The sequence below is a fragment of the Molothrus aeneus genome, chromosome 8, assembly GCF_037042795.1.
Source record: "Molothrus aeneus isolate 106 chromosome 8, BPBGC_Maene_1.0, whole genome shotgun sequence".
NCBI classification, from domain to species: domain Eukaryota; kingdom Metazoa; phylum Chordata; class Aves; order Passeriformes; family Icteridae; genus Molothrus; species Molothrus aeneus.
In genome coordinates, this window is record NC_089653.1 from 33233017 (window position 1) to 33253616 (window position 20600).

General features: G+C 44.1%; 1 protein-coding gene across 1 annotated transcript in view; it reads right to left on the reverse strand.

The window, feature by feature from the left end:
• Nucleotides 1–20600, reverse strand: part of ADAM12 (ADAM metallopeptidase domain 12) — a 184193-nt gene that overhangs the window by 41279 nt on the left and 122314 nt on the right. Inside the window, exons 8-11 of the mRNA XM_066555175.1 lie at nt 20138–20209; nt 18480–18649; nt 16506–16590; nt 11620–11768 (exon numbers count right to left, since the gene is read on the reverse strand). Coding sequence (XP_066411272.1) covers nt 11620–11768; nt 16506–16590; nt 18480–18649; nt 20138–20209 — 476 coding nt within the window. The remainder of the gene's footprint in view (nt 1–11619; nt 11769–16505; nt 16591–18479; nt 18650–20137; nt 20210–20600) is intronic.

The window sequence follows — 20600 nt, forward strand, 5'->3', positions numbered from 1 at the left end:
AGGGATGAAAAAAACAAAAATCTGATTTTGGGTGTCAGACTGATGGAAAGACCAGTCATAAAGATGGTGCTCAGAGATGGGTTTGGGTGAGAATGAGCCTGGACATCAGGTGAGCAGATCAAATGACACCAAGTTAAGGGAAATGGATCCAAAATAGGGCTAAACCTAATGAGGAGAAACCCAGGCCAGGGAGAAGGGAATTCATAGGAAATCCTGAGTTGGAAGGGACCCACAAGAACCTTCCTGGCACAGACAAACCGCAAGGATCAGCCCTCTGGATGGAGAAGCTGCTCCCTGGGAAGAGCAGGAGCAGAGAATGGAGTGCATGGAAATGCCACTTGGTGAGATGGGGGTGCTGGAGAAAAGAATCTGAGCTTGCAAAAAGCTGGGAACAATAAATACCTGGGGGACAGGCTCATATTGATTTCACTTAGCATCTCTGCTACCCGGGCTCTTAATAAATCAGGACTCCAAGACAGCAGGATCATTGCTCAATTTCTTGTTCTTTGGGAAGATCCAAAGGAAAGATAAGTGGGGAAAAACAGCGCCAGAAATTAGTCTGAATTTCCCCAGCATTCTCACCTTCTCTTCTTCTGCTATGAGAAAAAAGCTCTTTACCCCATAACACCTAAAACACCTCAGATGAGTGGAAATGGAATTCTTAAAGAAATCCTAAATATATAACATATATAAAATCCTAAATATATATTCCTTGTTATATAAATATATAACAAGGAATCCTTTTTTCTACCTTCCTCTTTCTTTTTCACAGAGCTGGAACAAAGAAAAATTAGCATCCACATTGTATTTTTTTAATTATTTCAAGCCATGAGGACAGGATGGATCCAGCCATGATCCAAGACTTAGGGATCCTTAATGAGCAAATTAAAATTTCACTCACAGGAGTGAAAGGCTTTTGATAAATCTAAAACAACCCCACATGGATCCTGATGAAATCCTGGTCTTATTGAAACCCATGAGAGTTTTCATCCCAACTCTGGATTTCTCACCTGGGGGTGGTTGGCTGCCAGGGGTGGAGATGAACACAATTTCCATGCTGAAAGAGGCCACAGAATCACAGAATCACAGAATCACAGAAATTCTAGGTTGGAAGAGACCTTTAAGATCATCGAGTCCAACCCATGTTCTAATACCTCAACTAGATCATGGCACCAAGTGCCACATCCAGTCTTTTTTTAAACTCTTCGAGGGATGGTGACTCCACGACCTCCCTGGGTAGATGATTCCAGTATTTGACTACTCTTTCTGTAAAATACTTCCTCCTTATTTCTAGCTTGCATCTCCCTTGGCGCAGCTTGAGACTGTGTCCTCTTGTTCTGTCGGTTGTTGCCCGGAGAAAGAGACCGACCCCCAGCTCACCACAGCTACCCTTCAGGAAGTTGAAGAGGGTGATAAGGTCACCCCTGAGTCTCCTTTTCTCCAGGCTGAACAACCCCAGCTCCCTCAGTCGCTCTTCATATGGCTTGTGTTCTAAGCCCCTCACCAGCCTCGTTGCTCTCCTTTGGACACGCTCAAGCATCTCAACGTCCCTCCTAAAGTGAGGGGCCCAGAATTGGACGCAATATTCAAGGTGTGGCCTCACCAGTGCTGAGTACAGGGGAAGAATGACCTCCCTGCTCCTGCTGGCCACACCGTTCATGATACTGGCCAGGATGCCATTGGCCTTCTTGGCCACCTGGGCACACTGCTGGCTCATGTTCAGCCGACAAGGCTGGAGAAAGGCTCTCCAGGACACCAAAGTTATTTCACCTGTTCATTTTTAGTGCCTTTACTCTAAAATAGGTGGTTTTTTATCTTAACCCATCACTGGGGCTGCATCATCCATTTACAAAGACTGAAATGGAGCCTCCCTGCATTGCTGCCACCAGGAGAACGTGCCCAGCCCTCCCTGGCAGGCTCTGACATCAGAAAAGATCAAGAATGGCTTTGCAGGAAGGAATTGTCAGGGTAAAATCTGCAACCTTTTGCAGGCACAAAGGGCTCTGTGATTCCCATGACAACTGTGGCCAGCGCAGCTGTGGGCACCAGTTCCTGACAGGGATTCAGCCTTGCAAGGCCACAGCAGCTCCTTCAAGTGCTCCTGGGCACACAACACATGTTCAAAAAGGAGCTTTCATGTGACCTGAAGGATTTGCCCTTTAAGGTATGTTCCCATTTTCAAGCCAGGAATTTGGAATTCATTAACACCAATTAAAACTAGACACTGGGTGCTTAATTCTCCATGTACTGCTCTGCAGATTTATCCCTGCAGGTTGAAAAGTTTGGGGTTTGGTTTTTCTTCTTTTTCTATTTTTTTTTTTTGATGAAACAGCCAAGATAAAGGGAAATGTCCTGATATGATTTGTTCTTGTGGGTCATGGCAATAGCAGCACTGCAGGAGAAAAATGTCCCTCTCAGAGCTATATTTCCTATGGATATTACAGCAACAAGACAAAAGGCAGCTGAGCTCTCTCATCCCAGCATCCAAGCCAGGAAAAGTGGATACATCTCGTGGCAGAAACCCCTGCTTGTCCTTAAGTATCTGCTATAAATAATCACACCAGGAGTAAAATGTGCTTTCATTTGAGAAGTCACCTCTCTCCTTGTCAGCTTCACTTACAGCAAAGTCAGGCTGTCAATCTGGGAGTTCTCCTTCAGAGTACACCAGCAAAGCCAATTATTTTCCCTCCTAACAGCACATCTACTGTAATGGGAAAGACTAAACTAAATAAAAAGCAATTATCTTTTTTTCTTTTTCTTGCCCCACAGTTCTGTGTGCTAATTGTTAACAGTGACCCACTCCTGCAAAGGGCTGGGGAAAATTAAATGGATTTCGACCAACACTACTAATTCTTCAACACAGATCTTATTTAGCACAAAAATTAAATATATCTGCCAGGCATGGAAATTATTAACAAAAAAAAGAAGGCCAAATGCACTGCAGACATGGGGCTATTTGGAGTGAAGGGAAAGACTGACATAAATCTATTCTGTAATCTCGTGGCTGTTTCCTACTAAAGGAAGGACCAGAATGCAATGTGCTAAATTACTGGGGCAGAGGGATATGTTGATTAAGGTTTTTTTTAAAAAAAAAAGGCAGTTGCACTGCTGGCACAACAGACCTAGCTCTGTCACAAGTAATTTATTACATCAGTATATCAACCTTAATAAAAAAAGAAAAAGACAACAAAGAAGTCTGTCTTTGTGCCGAGCTCAGCTCAGACTGGTTTGGGAACATAAACAGCTTCAGAGTTTAATTAGAAACTGTTTACATCTGAAAGATAATTTCATTTTCCTCAAATTGTAACAGAGGTAATTCCAGATAATTCTGCTGACTCTAGAGTTTAATGGCTCTAAGCTGCCAGACAAAAATGCAAAGTGAGGTCTGAACAGCTGAAAACCAACTGAGAGGGGTCAGGGAATTCTGTGCTAACTACTGATGGTTTGATTATCTAACATTTAACAGCTCTGCAGCTCCAAGATGCTGCAAGACGTCTACAAGAAAAAACAAAGAACCACTCACTAGACTGAAGTGTCCTTTCCCACACTCTGTTTCTGATTTCTTTCCCATTTCACCCTGACCTTTTGTCTTTTTTTTTTAAGCTTTATTCATTTATTTATTTGAGGGTTTTGGTTTTTTTTAAATTTGGAGAAGTGCTAGAAAAAGTGTGTTTCCCTTCAAGTGGATGCTGTTTTCATGGCATACCTGGCTGTGTATCTCTAGAGGGTGTGTATTTTCACATCTGGAGACTCCAGTTCTGCCTTTGAATGACCAAAATGAGCGTGACCTTATGTTCTGCTTCTTTGAGATCATTTTTCAAAAAGGAGAAAAGTGATTGAAACCAATACTTAATACAACAAATGGCACAAGTGATTAGTACTTTCCCAACTTGTCCTTAAGAGGTTTCCACTATGTTTTATTTATTTAACTACATGTTTATAAAGTAGTTAAATAAATATTTTTTCCCGTGGCAGCTCAAAAATGAAACAAAAGCAGATGACAAAATAAGAAGGCTCCTAAAAAACCCTTTAAGACCCAAACCCACTGAGCCCAGCAGCTCTCCAGGAGCCCTCCAAGATGCAAATATTCACTTGTGCAGTGTAAAATCAGCATTGCTGCCACTGGCCTGCTTTTGATGTGCAGCCCTGAACCTCATTAATGGTAATGAGGGATCCACAGGGGAGCACAGACCTCCCTCACCATCAAAGGACAGCACTTGGGAGCACTTTAATCACGGGGTGCTGCTCCCCCAGACACTGCCCTGGTGGGGAATACAGGAGCTGCTGGATCCCCTCAGCCTGAGCCATCCCTGCTGCTCCTCCAGCCCAGCTCCAGGGGGAGAGGCAGATCCCTGAGGAACCCTCATTCCTGCACACCCTCCTGCCTCCACAAACCTTGCTTTTCATTTGCGTGGCTCCCATCACCTGGATTTTCACATCTCTCCCAGAAACACTGCTCCAGCTCACCAGAGGAGAAAGCAAACTGTGGCACAGGAGCGAACCAGGTTGGGGTTTGTGTGCAGAGGCCAATTTCTCTTCCCAAACCCATAATTCCACCAGAAATATCAGATGCTTTTGGACAGAGACTGTGGACACAGATACAATTCACACACCTGTGACCTAACTCTTAATTAAGGAATAGTAAAGGATTCAGTAAAATCCAGGTTGTGACACCTCAGTGGCTCTGGGTGATGCCTCAGGTTCAGCTTTTCTATTTTCCCATTCTGTGCTGCTTTAGTGTGTGGGTCTGAGCTTCACATCAGGGGATGCTGAGCTCTGTGCACAGAGCAGGGAGACAAAACAATTCCTGCTCCAGCTGGGCACCAAGGACAAATGATCCAAATCTCAGCCCCAGAGCACAAACCCCGTGGGCTGGAGAGAGAAAAACAAGCAGGGTGGGACTGCAGGGGCTAAAGCTGGGATGGGACAATGAACTGCAAGGTGCAAATGGAGCAGAACTGATCCCAGGGACAGAGCCCGTGCCCGGCCGTGCATTTTGGGGCCATTTTGGTTCATCTTGGGTGCAGCCCTGGCTGGGCTCTTGTGCTGCCCAAGGTGGATCCATGGAGGAGATCCTTTTAATAGATCCCTGCTTTATTCTGGAGCTCTGTCCAGCCTCTGCTCTGGGTCAGACTGAACAAGGCATTAGGAGAACATTCCAGATGCATCCTTGGAGCCCAGGAGTTTGGGAAGAGGGAGTTTTGCTGCTGGACTCCTGCAATTACAGCTGCACCTGAATGCCAAAGCTTCTGCCAGCCCTGCCCTTGCACTGAGCACAAACTCCAAAGAAATCTTCAAAGTCTGAGCCCTTACACCAGGAAAATCAGCAAGACTTTCCAGAGTATGGAACAAGCAGGAAGAGAAAACAAATAAAAGCTATTTAAGTTGTCCCTGATAATCTATTTGCTACCACAGAAGCTGTCAATAGAGGGGAGCCAATAAAACCAGCTTTTCCTTGCCAGCAGAAATGGGTGTTTACTTACAGAAAAAGCACAAACTGAAGTGTGATACACCCCTTCAGTGAAGACAACACACGAAAGCAAAGCATCAAATGAACACTCCTCACAGCAGAGCTGCCTTTCAAGGATGACTTCTCCCAGATCCCACAGCACAGGAATTGGCCTCTGGATAGCAAATGTTTCCTAAGCTCATCCAGGGATGCCTGGACCACTTCTACAGCAGATCCATGGCCCAGCTCCTCCCCAGGGAGGCAAACAGGAATGTTCACATTTGCTGCATCTCCTGTGCAACTCTTGGTGTCCCTTGGAGCTCCCCACAGACATCTGGTACTACTGCTCAGGAAAAAGCCACTCTGTTTCCACTTAAATATTTTATCTCACCTTAATTACTGCTGATGTACTCAGTGTTCAGTGCAGAATATCTAATTGCTCCTGGAGGGAATTAAAACCCAGTAACTACTCAGGCTCTTTTTCAGTGGTACCTGGAAGAAGCCCACCTGATGGTCCTTCCCATGGTTAATTTTCCCCCATTTCTCCTCAGCAGTGCTTAATTGGAGCAATTAGTTTAATTTGGGATTGTCACTCAGCTGAGTCTTAACAGATCCCCTTTGCTCTCGCTCTCATTCACAAATAGGCAGCTTCCCATTGTCTCCCTGCTTTAATTCTAACATAAAGGTTTGAATTTTACTTAAAACTTTACTGATAACAGCAGAGGTTTTTTTGGGACTGGTTAGAAAAATGTCTTCTCCAAATTACAACAATAAATTAACCCATATTTTTCTATGTATGATTCCTACTCTGTCCTCTTTCTGCGTTCCTAATTGGTCTCCTCCCCCAAACCCTGCCTCCAAAAACTCAATAATTAAAGTGAAATTGTGTACTGAAAGGCAATTACTCAAAATTAGCTTTCTTTTTTTCATGTGAGGCACCATTCCATAAAAATCCTCTGAAATAATAAAATAATAATCTATAGCTGAGAGGTTAAATTGATCTCATTTCTCCTTTTTTTTTTTTTCTATTTATGGTCATCACTACACAAAACAGGAATTTCCACCCGCAGTGTCCCAGCCCAGGCCCCACTTCCCTGTAACACTTACAGTCATATTTATCTGAGTAAATTCAATTTAAAATCTGAGAGAGAAACAGAGTGATTTTAAATCCTAGCTGTGAAAATTGGAAATGGGAACACAAGATTGAAGATAAGGAACGGGGGGGGGGAAAAGGCAGGCAGAGGGGTTCAGCTCATTCTTGACTTTTGAAAAGGAGCATCACACAGAAGGAACAGGACAAAGGGAGTTGTTGTGAGGGAAGGATCCTAAAGAAGCTGCTTCCTCCTCCCTGGCCCAGACCTTCCTGTGTGTCATCAAGGGATGGAAATCAGAATATGTCTTGGAAAAGAGAAAAGCCAGGTCTGATAGGGGCCTAAATTGAAATAAGTTTCCCAAGAGATGTTCTTTCATTCAGAAGTTTGTTAAGCAGATATCAATAGCCATGCTCTCTCACACATCACATTTTCCACTTCTTGAACATCTACACTCATTACCTCTCCTGAAACAATAGCCCACCCAGAATTTATATTTTCCTGAGTATTTTAAGTTATTTTGCACTTATTTAATCTTCTCTCCATCGTGGGCTTTGAGGAGAACCTTCCAGATCAATGTGAGGTGTTCCATCTCATAGCAAATGTACAGAGAAAGCAATGGGGGGTAGGGCAGTGGGACAGACCTGAGAAAATTTCCACCATTCCCATACCCAGGTGCAAAGGGGATTGGAGGGGAACACTCCAAAGCAGCCCTTTCCCCATTTTCCACCAGCCTGTGTCTGTGGGGAGGCAAAGAGAGATGGAACAAATGGCTCTGTCCTTGGAACCATTTCCATCAGCCCTGGCTGGGATGATCCAGCAACAGGAAATGAACCTGAGAAGAGAAAATGCTCCCACCAGGGGCCAGTGAAAATGGATTTTATTGCAGGTATTGGGCATCCCAAAGGGAAAAGGGTATTTGTTTGTTGCAGGAATTGGGCATCCCAAAGGGAAAAGAGTATTTTGTTATTGCAGGTATTGAGCATCCCAAAGGGAAAAGGGTATTTGGTTATTGCAGGAATTGGGCATCCCAAAGGGAAAAGGGTATTTGGTTATTGCAGGAATTTGGCATCCTAAAGGGAAAAACCAGCTGTAGGATGAGCATCTGAATGGGTGAAACTGCCCATCCTGGGAGGATTCCTGCTCCCATTAACCTCACCAGGAGGAGGAAATGGAAAGGCATCAAGGAGCACTCCCTGAGAGGGAGGGAAGAACAAATTTCCCTGCAGACAAGTTCCCTGTATGGGTCACCAGTGTGGAGCTAAAAGAGCACAGCACTCAAGGACACAGGAAAGTGGGAGAGGGGAAGTTCAACCCTTGAGTTCACAGGAAGGGAGAACACCAACTATCAAAATTTTACTTCCCTTAAGGCTGGCAAAAAAATCTCAGACATATCTGAAGTCAATATTTCAACTCCTAAGTGGGAGCTCACCCGGCTTCAAACCCCATGGAAGGCCCTGTGCTCAATTTTGATGAAGTAAAAATTTGTGTAAAAACTGCATTTCCAGAATTATTAAAGAAACAAGCGCTGCTAATTGGCAGCATTCTGCTCTGCAGGGCTAAATTCTGCTCACATTTGCAAGGGTATAAATGCAGCCCAATGCCTTGGGCTGCACCAGAATTCTTGGGTATTTATCTGCCTGGCAGGAGGAATATTTTTAGTCCTAAGAGGCCACACTTTAGGGAGATATTTGGGAAAAAAAGTGGAATACTGAAGTGGCCTCACTGGCTCAGGCCAGTCCCTTAGTTTCCAGATAATAAGATCTCAGTAAAAAGATTCACAAATATCCCTAATTTTCCTTCTTTGGCACTTGCAACTGTTAATGTACAAGACAATTTAAAAAAAACGAGAGGAATATCATTACAATAGATGTATAAAAAAGAGGACAAGGTGTGTTAAATATTCCTTACTGATATGACTAGTATCAATATTAAATATATTTCAATATTAACATCTGTTTTACTAAACACTCATTTTAGTACTAAATATTCCTTATTGATAGTATCCTTATAGGAACCACCCCTGTTTCTACAGAAGGATTTATGTGATTTTCATAGCAGATATTTGAATCTCTTAAAGTTCTGTATTAACACAAATTTGTGGGGTTTTGTGCTTGACTCCATGTTAGAAAAAATACATTTTGCTAAAGTAGTAGGTGTTTAGACATTTGTATCTCACACACAACTGATGCTCATCTTGCTGGTATCTTTTAAGAATAAAACCTATAGGAAGCTGATTAAAGCATAGATCCAACAGAGTTTAAATTCCACCCTGATCCCTGGAGGTTTTTTCCCACCAAGACATAATTTCCAAGACCTCTTCAAAGACTGAAACAGAAGGACAGAAAGAAATTACAGTAATTGATGAAATCTCTTTTAAGTCAACAGCCTTAAAACATTCCCTTTTGTGCATGACCACACCAATGACTCCAGAGTGAAATTCAGAGGCCTTTCTGGCATAACTTGGATATTTCCTATTTTTGTAGACATCAGATAAGGACTTCTCAGTGCTTTTTACACTAACTTCAGCTAGATTTTTCTTTATTCCATTCATTAAATCTACCTTAAACCAATTAGCAAAGCACAGAGGCAATGCAGTGAGTACACTGAGAGCAGACTGTCTCTCTAAATGGACATGAGATTCTCTTAGTTTTGATTTTTTGGCTATTTCCAGAGTGCATTTGAGATAAGGAACATTCATTTGGCCTTTCCTTAACAGAAAAACACTTCCAGAGAGAAAAACTTTTCAGTGTTTCTTCAATAATGGTGCTCAGGGGAATATTGCTATTGGTGAGACACGTTGGGTAATTAAATATTGGAAGTGTTAATTTGAAATGGGTGAGAGGCAGCTTGACTCAAGGCATGGAGTGTGCTCCAGGAATATTTGTCACAGATTGACAGCACGGTGTGGAGATAAAGCCTAAGGCTATAAACCCAAAGCTGAAGTTTCCATTTCTGAATCAATAATCAGTGCAAACAATCAGCCACAGCTCCTCCTCAGGCACGAGCTGAATGCAGAGTTTGGTGAAAATCCAAAGAGGGGGATGTGAGAATCCCCCAAACCTTCAACCTGGAAGGTTCTGCAGGAACCCCAGTGGGGGAGCTGAGCTGCTTGGGATGAGGAATGGGATCTGCAACTCCTCGTGTCCTGAGCAACCCTGGGTGGGCACACCCCTGCTCTGACCTTGCCCTGAGCCAGCCCAAGCCCAGTGCCAGTCTGGACTGGCACATCCAGCACCCAGGACAGGGTCAGACACACCCAAGCACTCCAGGGTGAAGGAAGAATGAACAAGGGGCTATTTAATGGCCCTCTCACCAGATGAGTTCAGAAAGTGCCCAGAAATCTCTGTCCTGAGAGCATCCCTGTGTTTATTGCCATGTGGAGCAGCTGGGTGCAGAACCAGTAACTCAGCTGAGCTGGCCCAAGCTGGAATGTTTCCTTGGGGAGATCAGAGCCCAGCCCTGCCCAGTGCCCAGCACAGAGCCCAGTGCCCAGCTCAGCTCAGAGCCCAGCTCAGCTCAGAGCCCAGTGCCCAGCCCTGCCCAGTGCCCAGCTCAGAGCCCAGTGCCCAGCTCAGCTCAGAGCCCTGTCCCATGTCATTCTGTGTGTGACAGAGCCCTGACCAGTGCAGGATGCATTCCAGGGGGATGATTACCACCCATTGTCTCACAAGAGCTGAGTTATTTTTCTTTCCCAGACTCATTCTCCCCCACTCTCACAACTCTCTTTTGTTTGTGTCTCAGCTTGCTGTGCTTGGCCTCTGGCCACAGCCCTGATTTCTGCCCTGGTGGAGGGTGACAGCTTTGCCTTTGAAGGAGTTCCAAGGCTGCTGTTGGGCTGACCAGCAGGGAACAGCCCTGCCCAACCCTCCCTGGCCTCTCCCACATTGATTCCCTTCTTTCCCAGAAACCTGCAGTCTTGGAAAAGGCACAGGGAGGATTGATCACAGTTCCCAGAGGAGGTTTTTAAGCAACAGATGAACTTTAGGCACACAGAGTGAGTGAACACTGGAGCTGGAAGGGACATCAGAGAACAGCCAGAGCATCCTCTTGTCCTAAGGCACATCCAGCTGTACCTGCACTGCTGGCAGATATTTGCCTCACTGGTTCTTACTGGATTCCAGTCACAGGCAGTTTAATTGGCAAATCATACTTCAATTTAATCCTTTCAGTCCTAGTCTGAACACGGACATGGAGAACTCATTCCTCATATCCTTCAGTTTCAACAGGAACATAAAATACACCCCTGCAAGCAGTGACAGCTCACTCTGCCCAGGGTGCCTGAAATTCCAGTGTCTACAAAACACTCTTGTGCTTGGCACAGTGCCTCTGCCAGCAGCAGAGCCCCTCTTCAGTTCTGACAGGGAATCAGGGAATTTCCTGAGCTGCAAGGGACCCACCAGGATCCCTGAGTGCAGCTGCTGGCACCCACAGAAGTGACCACAGCTTCACTGCTTTTATTTCCCACATTTCTAATCTCTTTTCTTGGAAGATCTCGCTCTGGACACAGAACAGCCTTAATGCCACCGACCTGGCAGATTTCATTTTCTCACAAGCTGAAAGTGCTCCCCACTTGCAACAAAAAAGTTTGTGCAGAGTTAAAAACCTGCTCTGCACGAGACAAAGAGTTTGCAGAGAGCCTGAGAGGGCATTTCCTGCATTACTGAATTTCCTACCCACTCATCTCAGTCTTGGCTCATTTCCTACTGTGACTGATGCTCAGCTGGCAAGATGAGAGGAGGTGAAATGCTGATTTAACACTTGCAACACAGCTTGTTTGGTTCTGGATTGTTTTTTGTTTTTTTTTTTTTTTTTTTTTTTAATTACCCAGTTTCTTACAGCATTTTTGTCTCTCACACTGTTAACCTGGAAATAGAAAGGTGCAATAGTACACCTGCTCTGATAACATTTAATTTTTTCAGCTTGAGGAGGATAACTGCAACAAGATTTAACAGGTGTTGAAAAACCTTTTGTAACTTTTTTTGTACCTTCCAATGTTCCTGAGGCACAAAATGAAGCCACAGCTGTCCCAGTGTAGCTGTGGCTTGTGCAGCTTGCCAGTCTGAGGCTGGCACTTACCCAGTGGAGGGGTTCATGATGCAGCCCCCTTTCTCAGTGGAAGCTCTGCAGCTGCAGCCCCTCTCCAGGGTGTCGTGATTCATCCCAAAGTTGTGGCCCAGCTCGTGAGCCAGCGTCACTGCTGCACCCAGAGGGTTTTCTGAGTGATCCTTCAAAACAAAACCCACAGGAGAACCAGTCAGTTCAGCACACAAACCCAACCCAAGGCACACATTCCCCCTCCAAGGTCCCATTGCCTGTCCTTTGACATGTTTTATAAGTTTAGCAGCTGAGGTTACTCTGTTGTTAAATAAACTCACTTTTAAATTCATCCTTGTCTAGGGCAGAGTGGGAATTTCAGGACAGCCTTTCTGGCCATCCAGTTTTCCCATCAGCCATTTGAAACCATTGAGCAGCTGTGAACATCTCTTTATTTGGGCTTAAAATTCTGCTGTTCCAGAAATCCCCCAAACCCCCAGGTGCCAGCAGTGGCAGAGAGAGCTCAAACCAGACATGGAGTGTTGGAAAGGGCAATAATTTATGGGTGAGGATGAGTGTGGTGAGGGACAAGTGAGAAGTCCTTCATGTCAGGAGGCAAATTAAAAATGCAGCAAGAGATTTTACTCAGTCTATTTAATTTGCTTCAGACTGTTTCTTTAATATCAGAATGCCACGATTTCACAATCCTTTTAAAAAAACCAAGAACCGTTAAAAATCTCCTTTTTAAAATGAAAGGCCAAAGCAAGCCAAAATCTTCCATGGCCTCTTATTAACCTATAAATACTCTAAATGTTGAAAGTGCCAGTTTGAAATTTTAACACTAATCCATGTTTAAATGCTGATTGTTGGGACAATAATTTCTGAGAAATTCACTGCATGATTTGATTACAGGCTGCTGATCAGAATGATGCTTTGGCTTAACCACAAGGAAGAGACCTTTCCACACTGATCATTTTCCTTGAGGGAAAAAAAAATCCACTACACTTGTAAGAAAGCTTTCCCTGAAGGCATAAACATGTAATATAAATGCATGATCCACTATTTATCAGTCAGTAAATGGAATTACTGTGTACAGCTGCCTGCTCTAGAAGCTGGCATGAATATATTCACTTTAAATAACTCCTTCAGCATCATCTGAGCCAAACTCCAGACTAAAAAGAAGTGAAGGTAAAACTGTCTAAAGCATTATCTGTGTACTAATGGAGGCCTTAACACATGACTTGGGGTAGATTTAAGAGTTTCTTCTTTCATCTGTCTGAGCTAACGTTTTTAGTAAATCATTTCTCAAGCAGCAAACAAAATTAAGAAGAGAATACAGTCATTCTGAAAAAGTCAAAATGCTCCTTCTGTAATTGGAATCAACTCAAAAGAATTTTATCTGTTTGTAAAATGTCTCTTTAAAAAAAAACAAAACAACAAAAACTGAATTTTAAAATCTTGATATAAAAATCTTGTGACAGGCAGTTTGTCCTGCACAACACTTAAATAATGAGATATCTTATCTAGATACTGCTCTGATACAGATGGGTTTATCTTTGTGCACACAGTAATTGATGGAATACTTAGAGAACTGAGTGTAATTGAACCTGATGTCACAAAAAGAGCACAACCTCTCACTCAAATGGAAAAAAAATGCAGGGCTGAAGATTAAGAAAACAGCAAAATAATTCCATGTAATGTACCACTGACTCACTGGATGATGCCTTGAAATTCAGGCTATCTGGTCAAGGCAGAGAGTCCTCACTGAGCTACAGACACCCAGCAAATTGAGCTCAGACTTTCTTTGTATTTCCAGCATCTCCCTCCTCCACTTACTGAGCAGTGATTATATTTCCCTGAATACTCTGAAGCTGTCAACTAAAACTAAAACCAAGGATTCACACAGTCCACTCCAGAAGTGGAGCAACAAATGATGTGAAATGTAATTTGGGACTTGAAAAGGCAAACAATTATTGCAGCCCATGCGGTTCTCATTACTTGCTCAGATCCACTTGGAATGCAATTTTATCAGCTTCTAGAGAGGGTTTGCAGAAGGAGGAATGTGATGCCTCAGCACAAGAGGTTATTTGAAGACAGCATAAGTGAAGATTATCAAAACAAACAGTGACATGTTCCATTTGATACTGAGACCGTTTAAGAATCACAAGGACTAAAGAAATGAATAGCAATGTGACTTTGATTTATTCCACCAGGGTCCTTCAAAGTTAACTTGAGCAGTAAAAGTCATTACCAAACACATTTCACAACCACTGAATAAGCAACCATCTACTGTTAAGGCATTATAAGCTGTTGCACAAAACATGCAGCTTCTTTCAGCTGAATTCTGCCTCATTCCACTGGGATTTCAATCAAACCCTAATCATTAAATGCTGTCACCTACAGCTCCACCAGGCAAATGCCCTGCTCTTGGTATTTTCAGTGTGCTCACTCTGTTCATGGAGTCACAGAATGGTTTGAATTGGAAGGGACCTCAAAAATCATCCAGTCCCAGCTCACTTTCCACTGTGCCAGGCTGCTCCAAGCCCTGTCCAGCACTGCCAGGGATCCAGGGGCAGCCACAGCTGCTCTGGGCACCTGTGCCAGGGCCTCACACCCTCACAGGGGACAATTTCCTCCTAATATCCCATCTAAATCTCTCCTCTGTAAGTTTAAACCCTTCTCCCTTGCCCCATCACTGTCTGCCTAGATAAAAAGTCACTTTCCTCTTCTCTCAGAAATATTTTACTTTTAAATCCATGAATTCAGTGGGCAACCTTTGGAAACAGAAGAATGAAGACTGAATCACGTCAAACACTTGCTTTAATGTCAACTTCTCTTTGGTTTTTCTGTGACACTACAGAAACTTCACAGGGAAATGAAATGATAAAGGTCTTGTTAAAGCTGCTCACACTCACATGGCTGCTCTCCCTGCTTTAAGTTCCTCTGAAAATTAATGGCAGACAGGGTGTCACCCACTGAGAGAGCTCAGCCCTATAGAAAAGAGACAGGCAGGCTCCCAGGGAGGCATGACAGAGGAATTTAGATCATAAAGTAGAGCTGACTAACTGCAGAAAGAAGCAGGAAAATCACATCAGACAAGAGTCACTCCAGATTTTGTATTCAAATGTCATTTCTGACGCAGTCTCTCATTGTCTTTTCTTCCAGAACAGGTTTTAGAGTGTGGGAGCTTTTGGTGTTGAGTGCTGGGGGTGGGATGGGTGAGAAATTGGCTGAATTATGAGGTTGGCCAAATGTTCATTTGTGCAGTGTCGAGACACCTGAGCCCTGACCTTCCCAGGCTGAGAGTGATTCATTCTTTCAGAGAGCACAGAATCTTTTAGGGTGGAAAAGGCCTTTAATGTCACGGAGTCCAACCATGCCCCAGCACTGCCCCGTGTCCCCAAGTGCCACCTCCACAGGGCTTTTAAATCCCTCCAGGAGTGGGGACTCCACTCCTTCCCTGGGCAGCTGTGCCAGGATACAGGTACCAATACATATAAATGTGTTTTGTTTGTGCCTGAATCTGCCTTTGCTAACTCAGGGGATGGTTGGGCAGCTGCACTTTTGGGTTGTGGGGTGAGTGTTTGCTTCATTTGGATTTGGCTCCTTTTTAGGGGTTTGTTTAAAGAGCTGGAGAACATTTCTGGTTATTCTGTGCAAGTTTCAAATTAATTTGCACCTCAAAAGCCTAAATTCACTGAGTCTCTGGGTAAAATCCTGCTCCCCTTTATCACAGAAGCTTCAGCCTGGGCCAGGACTCTTCCACAGAGCCTGGGTTTGTCCTGGACAGATAAATCAGTCCCCTCTCTAGGAGAATGCTCTAAGGAAATTGCTGATTCTTGTTTTCTTGTTACTGGAATGAACTATTAGTAATTATTTCTCTTTAAACTGACAGCTTCCAGAGCAAAGAAAACTGACTTGGCTGTAAATTACACTGTGGAGTGTTTTAAACCTTATGCTAAAAATTAAAAGGACAAAAAGTCATCATTAAAGGCATCTCTGACTGCAGATAAAGCCAAAGCAGTGACTGCAGGGCTGAGTAAAGGGGTAAAATGGGGCTCTCTGCCTCATCTGTGCCTTTACCAAGACTTGGGGGTGCACTAGGACACTCCTACAGCTCTTTCTTCGTTTTTTTTCCTCCTTTTCCTTTTGTACTTCTCTCTCCCAGGTACCCAGTGAATAATTGTTACAGTCAGCAATTACAGACTCAGCTTCTCAAGCTATCAAGAGCCTGAAACCTTTGTCTTTTCTACAACTTTGACACAACTTTTCCCGAATTATGTGATTTGATTGTTCTAGTTTAAAGCTTCTTCCCTCCATCTTAGCACAAGCACGGCAAAACTGAAATTTAAAAAAAGAAAAAATCAGAAAGAAAGTACATCAGGACTCCTTCCAGAGATTGGATAAGATGTTTGCTTGTGTGTTCACCATGTCTTGCATCTAACAACAACAATAATGCCCTGGGAGAGACTCAGCTGGAATAAATGCTGCCCTTGTTTGTTCTCTCTGTCTGGCAATGCAATAAAACCACTGCTGCAAAGATGGAAAATAAGGCCTAACACAGGAAACTCTATAAATACAGAATAAAATCAATCTAATAAAAGATTCAGGATAGACTGCTGCTGCCTGTAACACAAGTATACCCAAGTGTGTAACAAATACATCTTCTGGTTCTCTTCTTCACAGCACCTCAGCACCTGGTTCAATAACAATTAGAAGAATAAACTCCTTGCAAAGAGGCCCTGCTATATTTTAATGCAATATTTTGGTTGTTTTCACTATGGGAACTGTCATTTACAAGCAATCTGAACAACAGAGAGATGGAAAATGGGACAAATGGGGCTGGTTCAGGAGGCAGGAGTGCAGGGGCTGGTGTGGCGTCACCCCAGCTGGGCCAGTGAGAGTGGCTGAGAGCTTCCCCCACTTACCATGACGACCCCTCCAGACTGCTCTGCTGTGCACATGCTCATGATGGGAGCCATGCCAATGGTTGTCCCCTGGAAGTACACCCCGCTGCAGGAGGGGGAGAGGAGACACAGAGCCACCAGTCAGTGCCAGGACACCTCCCTGTCCTCTCCAGCTCTGGATTTCTGCCAGGCTCCAACACAGACCCCGTTTCTGCCCCTCGCATTGGCAGCTCTAAAGCAGTGGGAAGCCCAGGTGGGCTGTGCTGCCTGAGCTGAACTGAACCACAGAGCCCCAGCTCTGGGAATATCCATTGCATCACCCCCACTGAGCCACCCCCAATGGATCATCCCCATTGGATCACCCCCAATGGATCACCTCAAATGGATCATCCCAACTCTCATTCGACCACCCTCACTGGATCATCCCCATTGGATGATTCTCCAAATGGATCATCCCCACTGATCACTCCCATTGGATACCCCCCATTGGATCCCCCCCATTGGATCACCCTCAATGGATCACCCCCACTGAGTCACCCTCACTGGATCACCCTCACTGGATCACCTCAAATGGATCATCCCCAATGGACCACCCTCACTGGATCATCCCCATTGGATCATCCCCCAAATGGATCATCCCCACTGATCACTCCCATTGGATCACCCCCACTGGATTGCCCTCAATGGATCACCCCCACTTGATCACCCTCACTGGATCATCCCCAATGGATCATCCCCACTGGATCACCCTCACTGGATCATCCCCAATAGATCATCACCACTCGATCACCCCCACTGGTCACCCCAAATGGATCAATCACTCTCATTAGGTCATCCCCACTGGATCCTCCCCATTGGATCACCCCTATTGGGTTGCCCCAAATGGATCACCCTTGTTGGGTCATCCCAAATGGATCACCCCCACTGGATCACCTCAATGGATCACCCTCACTGGATCACCCCAATAGATCATCATCACTAGATCACCCCCATTGGATCACCTGCATCGGGTCACCCCCACTGGATCACCCCCATTGAATCACCCTCCTCAGTTTTCACTGCTGCCACAGGACCCTTCTCCCCCTCCCTTGTCTCTGAGGTTGGGAACAGGAGCACAAGCATAGAGATGGAGCCTCTGACTCAAAGCAGGGTTATTGTAATGCAGGGGGAAGTTTATGTGCTGCTTGTGATGATGCACAGCCTTGAGTGTAATAATTTCAAACAAAGTGTTATTATACATATAGAGCAATCAAATATCTCAGGGGGGACAGTTTGGAAAGGCTCAATTTATTCTTATTCAGGTAATGTAAGAAGTAAATAACTCCTTTTAATTACTGAGACATCAGTTGTGTTTATCTGCTCAGTATAAAGAATACTCAATTGATCAAAATAATATCTATTCAACAAAGAGATGTTCCTCTTCCCTTTTTTTTTTAAGAGTGCTTTTACTTTTATAGAACTATAGACTGGTTTGGGTTGACAGGGACCTTTACTCAATTCCTTTATTCCAAGAAAAAGCAGCAGGGTAAAATATGTTTATGGTTTAATTTTTAAATCCTGAATGCAAATGAATTGCCTAAATTAGACAGCATTTTAAAGCATACTGAGGTCTTTTCATCAAGAAATAGGCTTCACTTAGGGTCAGAGCAGGACTGTCTTTTCCAGTGACAATTTAGACTGAGGGCAGTTTAAACTGGTTGTAAATTCACACCCTGAGCATGCAGCAGCTGAGTACCCCCAACCCTCAGCTCTACACGAGTTATAGACAGGCTCAGGACAGGCTTTGAGCCCCAGGGCTGGGAAAGGAAACTCACCTGGAGCACCTGCAGAGCGATTTTGGGTTTGATGCTTGCAGAGGGGAAAGGCAAACCCTCAGGAGCACAGATGTTCCTTCCAAGAGCTTAGCAGCTGGGGCAGAACTCAGCACAGCTATCCTGAAATCCCCCAAATCCCCCAGATCCTGGTGGTGGGTATCAAATGCAGAGCCAAGCCTACCTGATCAGCTGGGCATTGTCGTGGGCTTTCCGAGGGAGGAGCTTGAGCTTTCTCCAGTCCAGGAACTCGTGCAGGCTGGTGAAAGGGTCCTGGGAGATGGAGCACTTGTCCATGTCATTCCACACCTCCACTCCCACCAGGGCCACTCGGATGTTTAGGGGCCTGTAGAACTAAGGAGAAGAGAAAAGTAGGAAATATGTGTCTAAAAAATATTTCAGACTAGAATATTTCAACAAAAACCTAATAGTGTGTAGAGGTTAAAACAGTTTCTTCTTCAGGGCAAAACACCTGACAGGACTCAGACAAAATATTTCCAAGACTCCCAGAAAACAGTTCTGACCCAACACAATACCCATAAGGCATTCAAAGAGATCCAGGGATTTCCTGCTTCTCCCTGAACTCCCTGCCCATGTCCTTCAGCTCTGAAGAAACCCCAGGCCATGGCAGATGAGTCTCCCAGGGCTGCCCCACCCTGGATTGCACAGATCCCATTTCACAGGCAGAGGAACTGTGCTGTGGATCACAGTAACAGCTGAAAACCAGCCAGGCTCACCCAGCCTTGCACAGAGCAGATAAAACCCAGTAATTTTATCCATTCCCCACCAGCAAATGCCATTTGGCCTCAAGGGGGGAGGCAGAGCAAGATCAGCAGAGCCATGGCAACAGTTCCAATGTGAGAGTAATGTAAGGAAGGAGTCAGGGATTGATCAAGTCCAGATTTGCCTGACAGGCTGACAAAACACCCAGTAGATCTTTGTCTTGTTTCTATGCATTCCAGTCATTTGTAGAACGCCAGCGTTTGCTGAGCATAAATTAAGCATGAAACAAAAAATAGATTACAATATGCAAAATTAATTTTGAGCAGGTAACATGGAAACACCTGTCCTCTGGCAATAAGTCAGCAAGACAATTATGGATGAGGTGGAGGTGTCTTCAGCAGCTTGTTTTTAATCAGGAATGCTTCTCCTTGAGCTACTGCCCTTGAAGTATCACTTGATAAATTCTCAGATAAATTAAGACACTCTTCAGTTATAATTTCACTACTAGAGTCCTAATATTTTCTGGCCATTCAGCCTAACAAAAATAAACTCTAATTTGTTCAAAAACCACTCTAGAGGATTCTTAGCCTTTATTGTTTCCTGTCAAGGAATTATTTCAAGACCTAAAAAATCCAGTGTATATCCCTTTCTTACTGCTTCCACTCAGCCATCAAATCTGCTTCCTTATTTTTAATTCTGCCATCTTCCTTGGATTACACATCTTATTAACTGTGTTTTCATGGGACTTTGTTGGCCTTACAACTGGACCTTCCCTTGTTGCTACAAATGACTTTGTTCTCCAAATTTCTCTTAAAAATAATCCTCTTTTTTTTCTATAGGCTGTTCTCTAGGTGATTATCCCCACCCTCTTCCCTGGTGAATAAAATCCTAGGGCTAAATTGGGCTTTTTCTTGGGAATAGATCTTTACATTCCATATGCAGCATAGCAGAGCTCATGGTTTTGTTTATCAAAAGGCAAATGAAAGGTTTAAATTTGCTTTTCCAGGAGCTTTGCTCTGAAATACTGGAGTACCAGCAAATCTGCAGGGTTAGCTCCTTCAGCATCCTACAGAAAGTGTGGGAAGGTTGGGAAAAGGGAAACAATCCTCGTGTTCTTACCTTATCCACGTAGTTTGCAATTTCTATCAGCCTCTGCTTAATTTTTTCCACATCTTTGCCTTGTCTCTGAAACTTGGAATGTAAAGGATCAATGGACCAGCAGCACAAATGTCACAGAGTTTCCCCCCAAGAGCCAGCACATCAGGGATCTTTGGGAATTAGGGGGCAGCCAAAATCCACCAGCAGACTCCTGCTGGATCCACAGTCTGCCCCAAAAGAAACCCAGACTGTGGGACAGGATTTTGGTTGTCGTGGAAAGATTTTAAAATCTCCAAGTGTTACATAGGGGTCTTTTCAGGACTGATGTTTTGGGAAATAGTTCTTCTCTTAGCAGGTCTTGCAAAGAGTGATTGCAATTGTCTGAGTAGCAGTGTTCAAGGAGACCAGAAAAAAATTTTAAAAGGCAGCAAAATAATTTAAGCCAGGATTCAGATCTTTGCCATTCAGCTCACTGGAACATTTT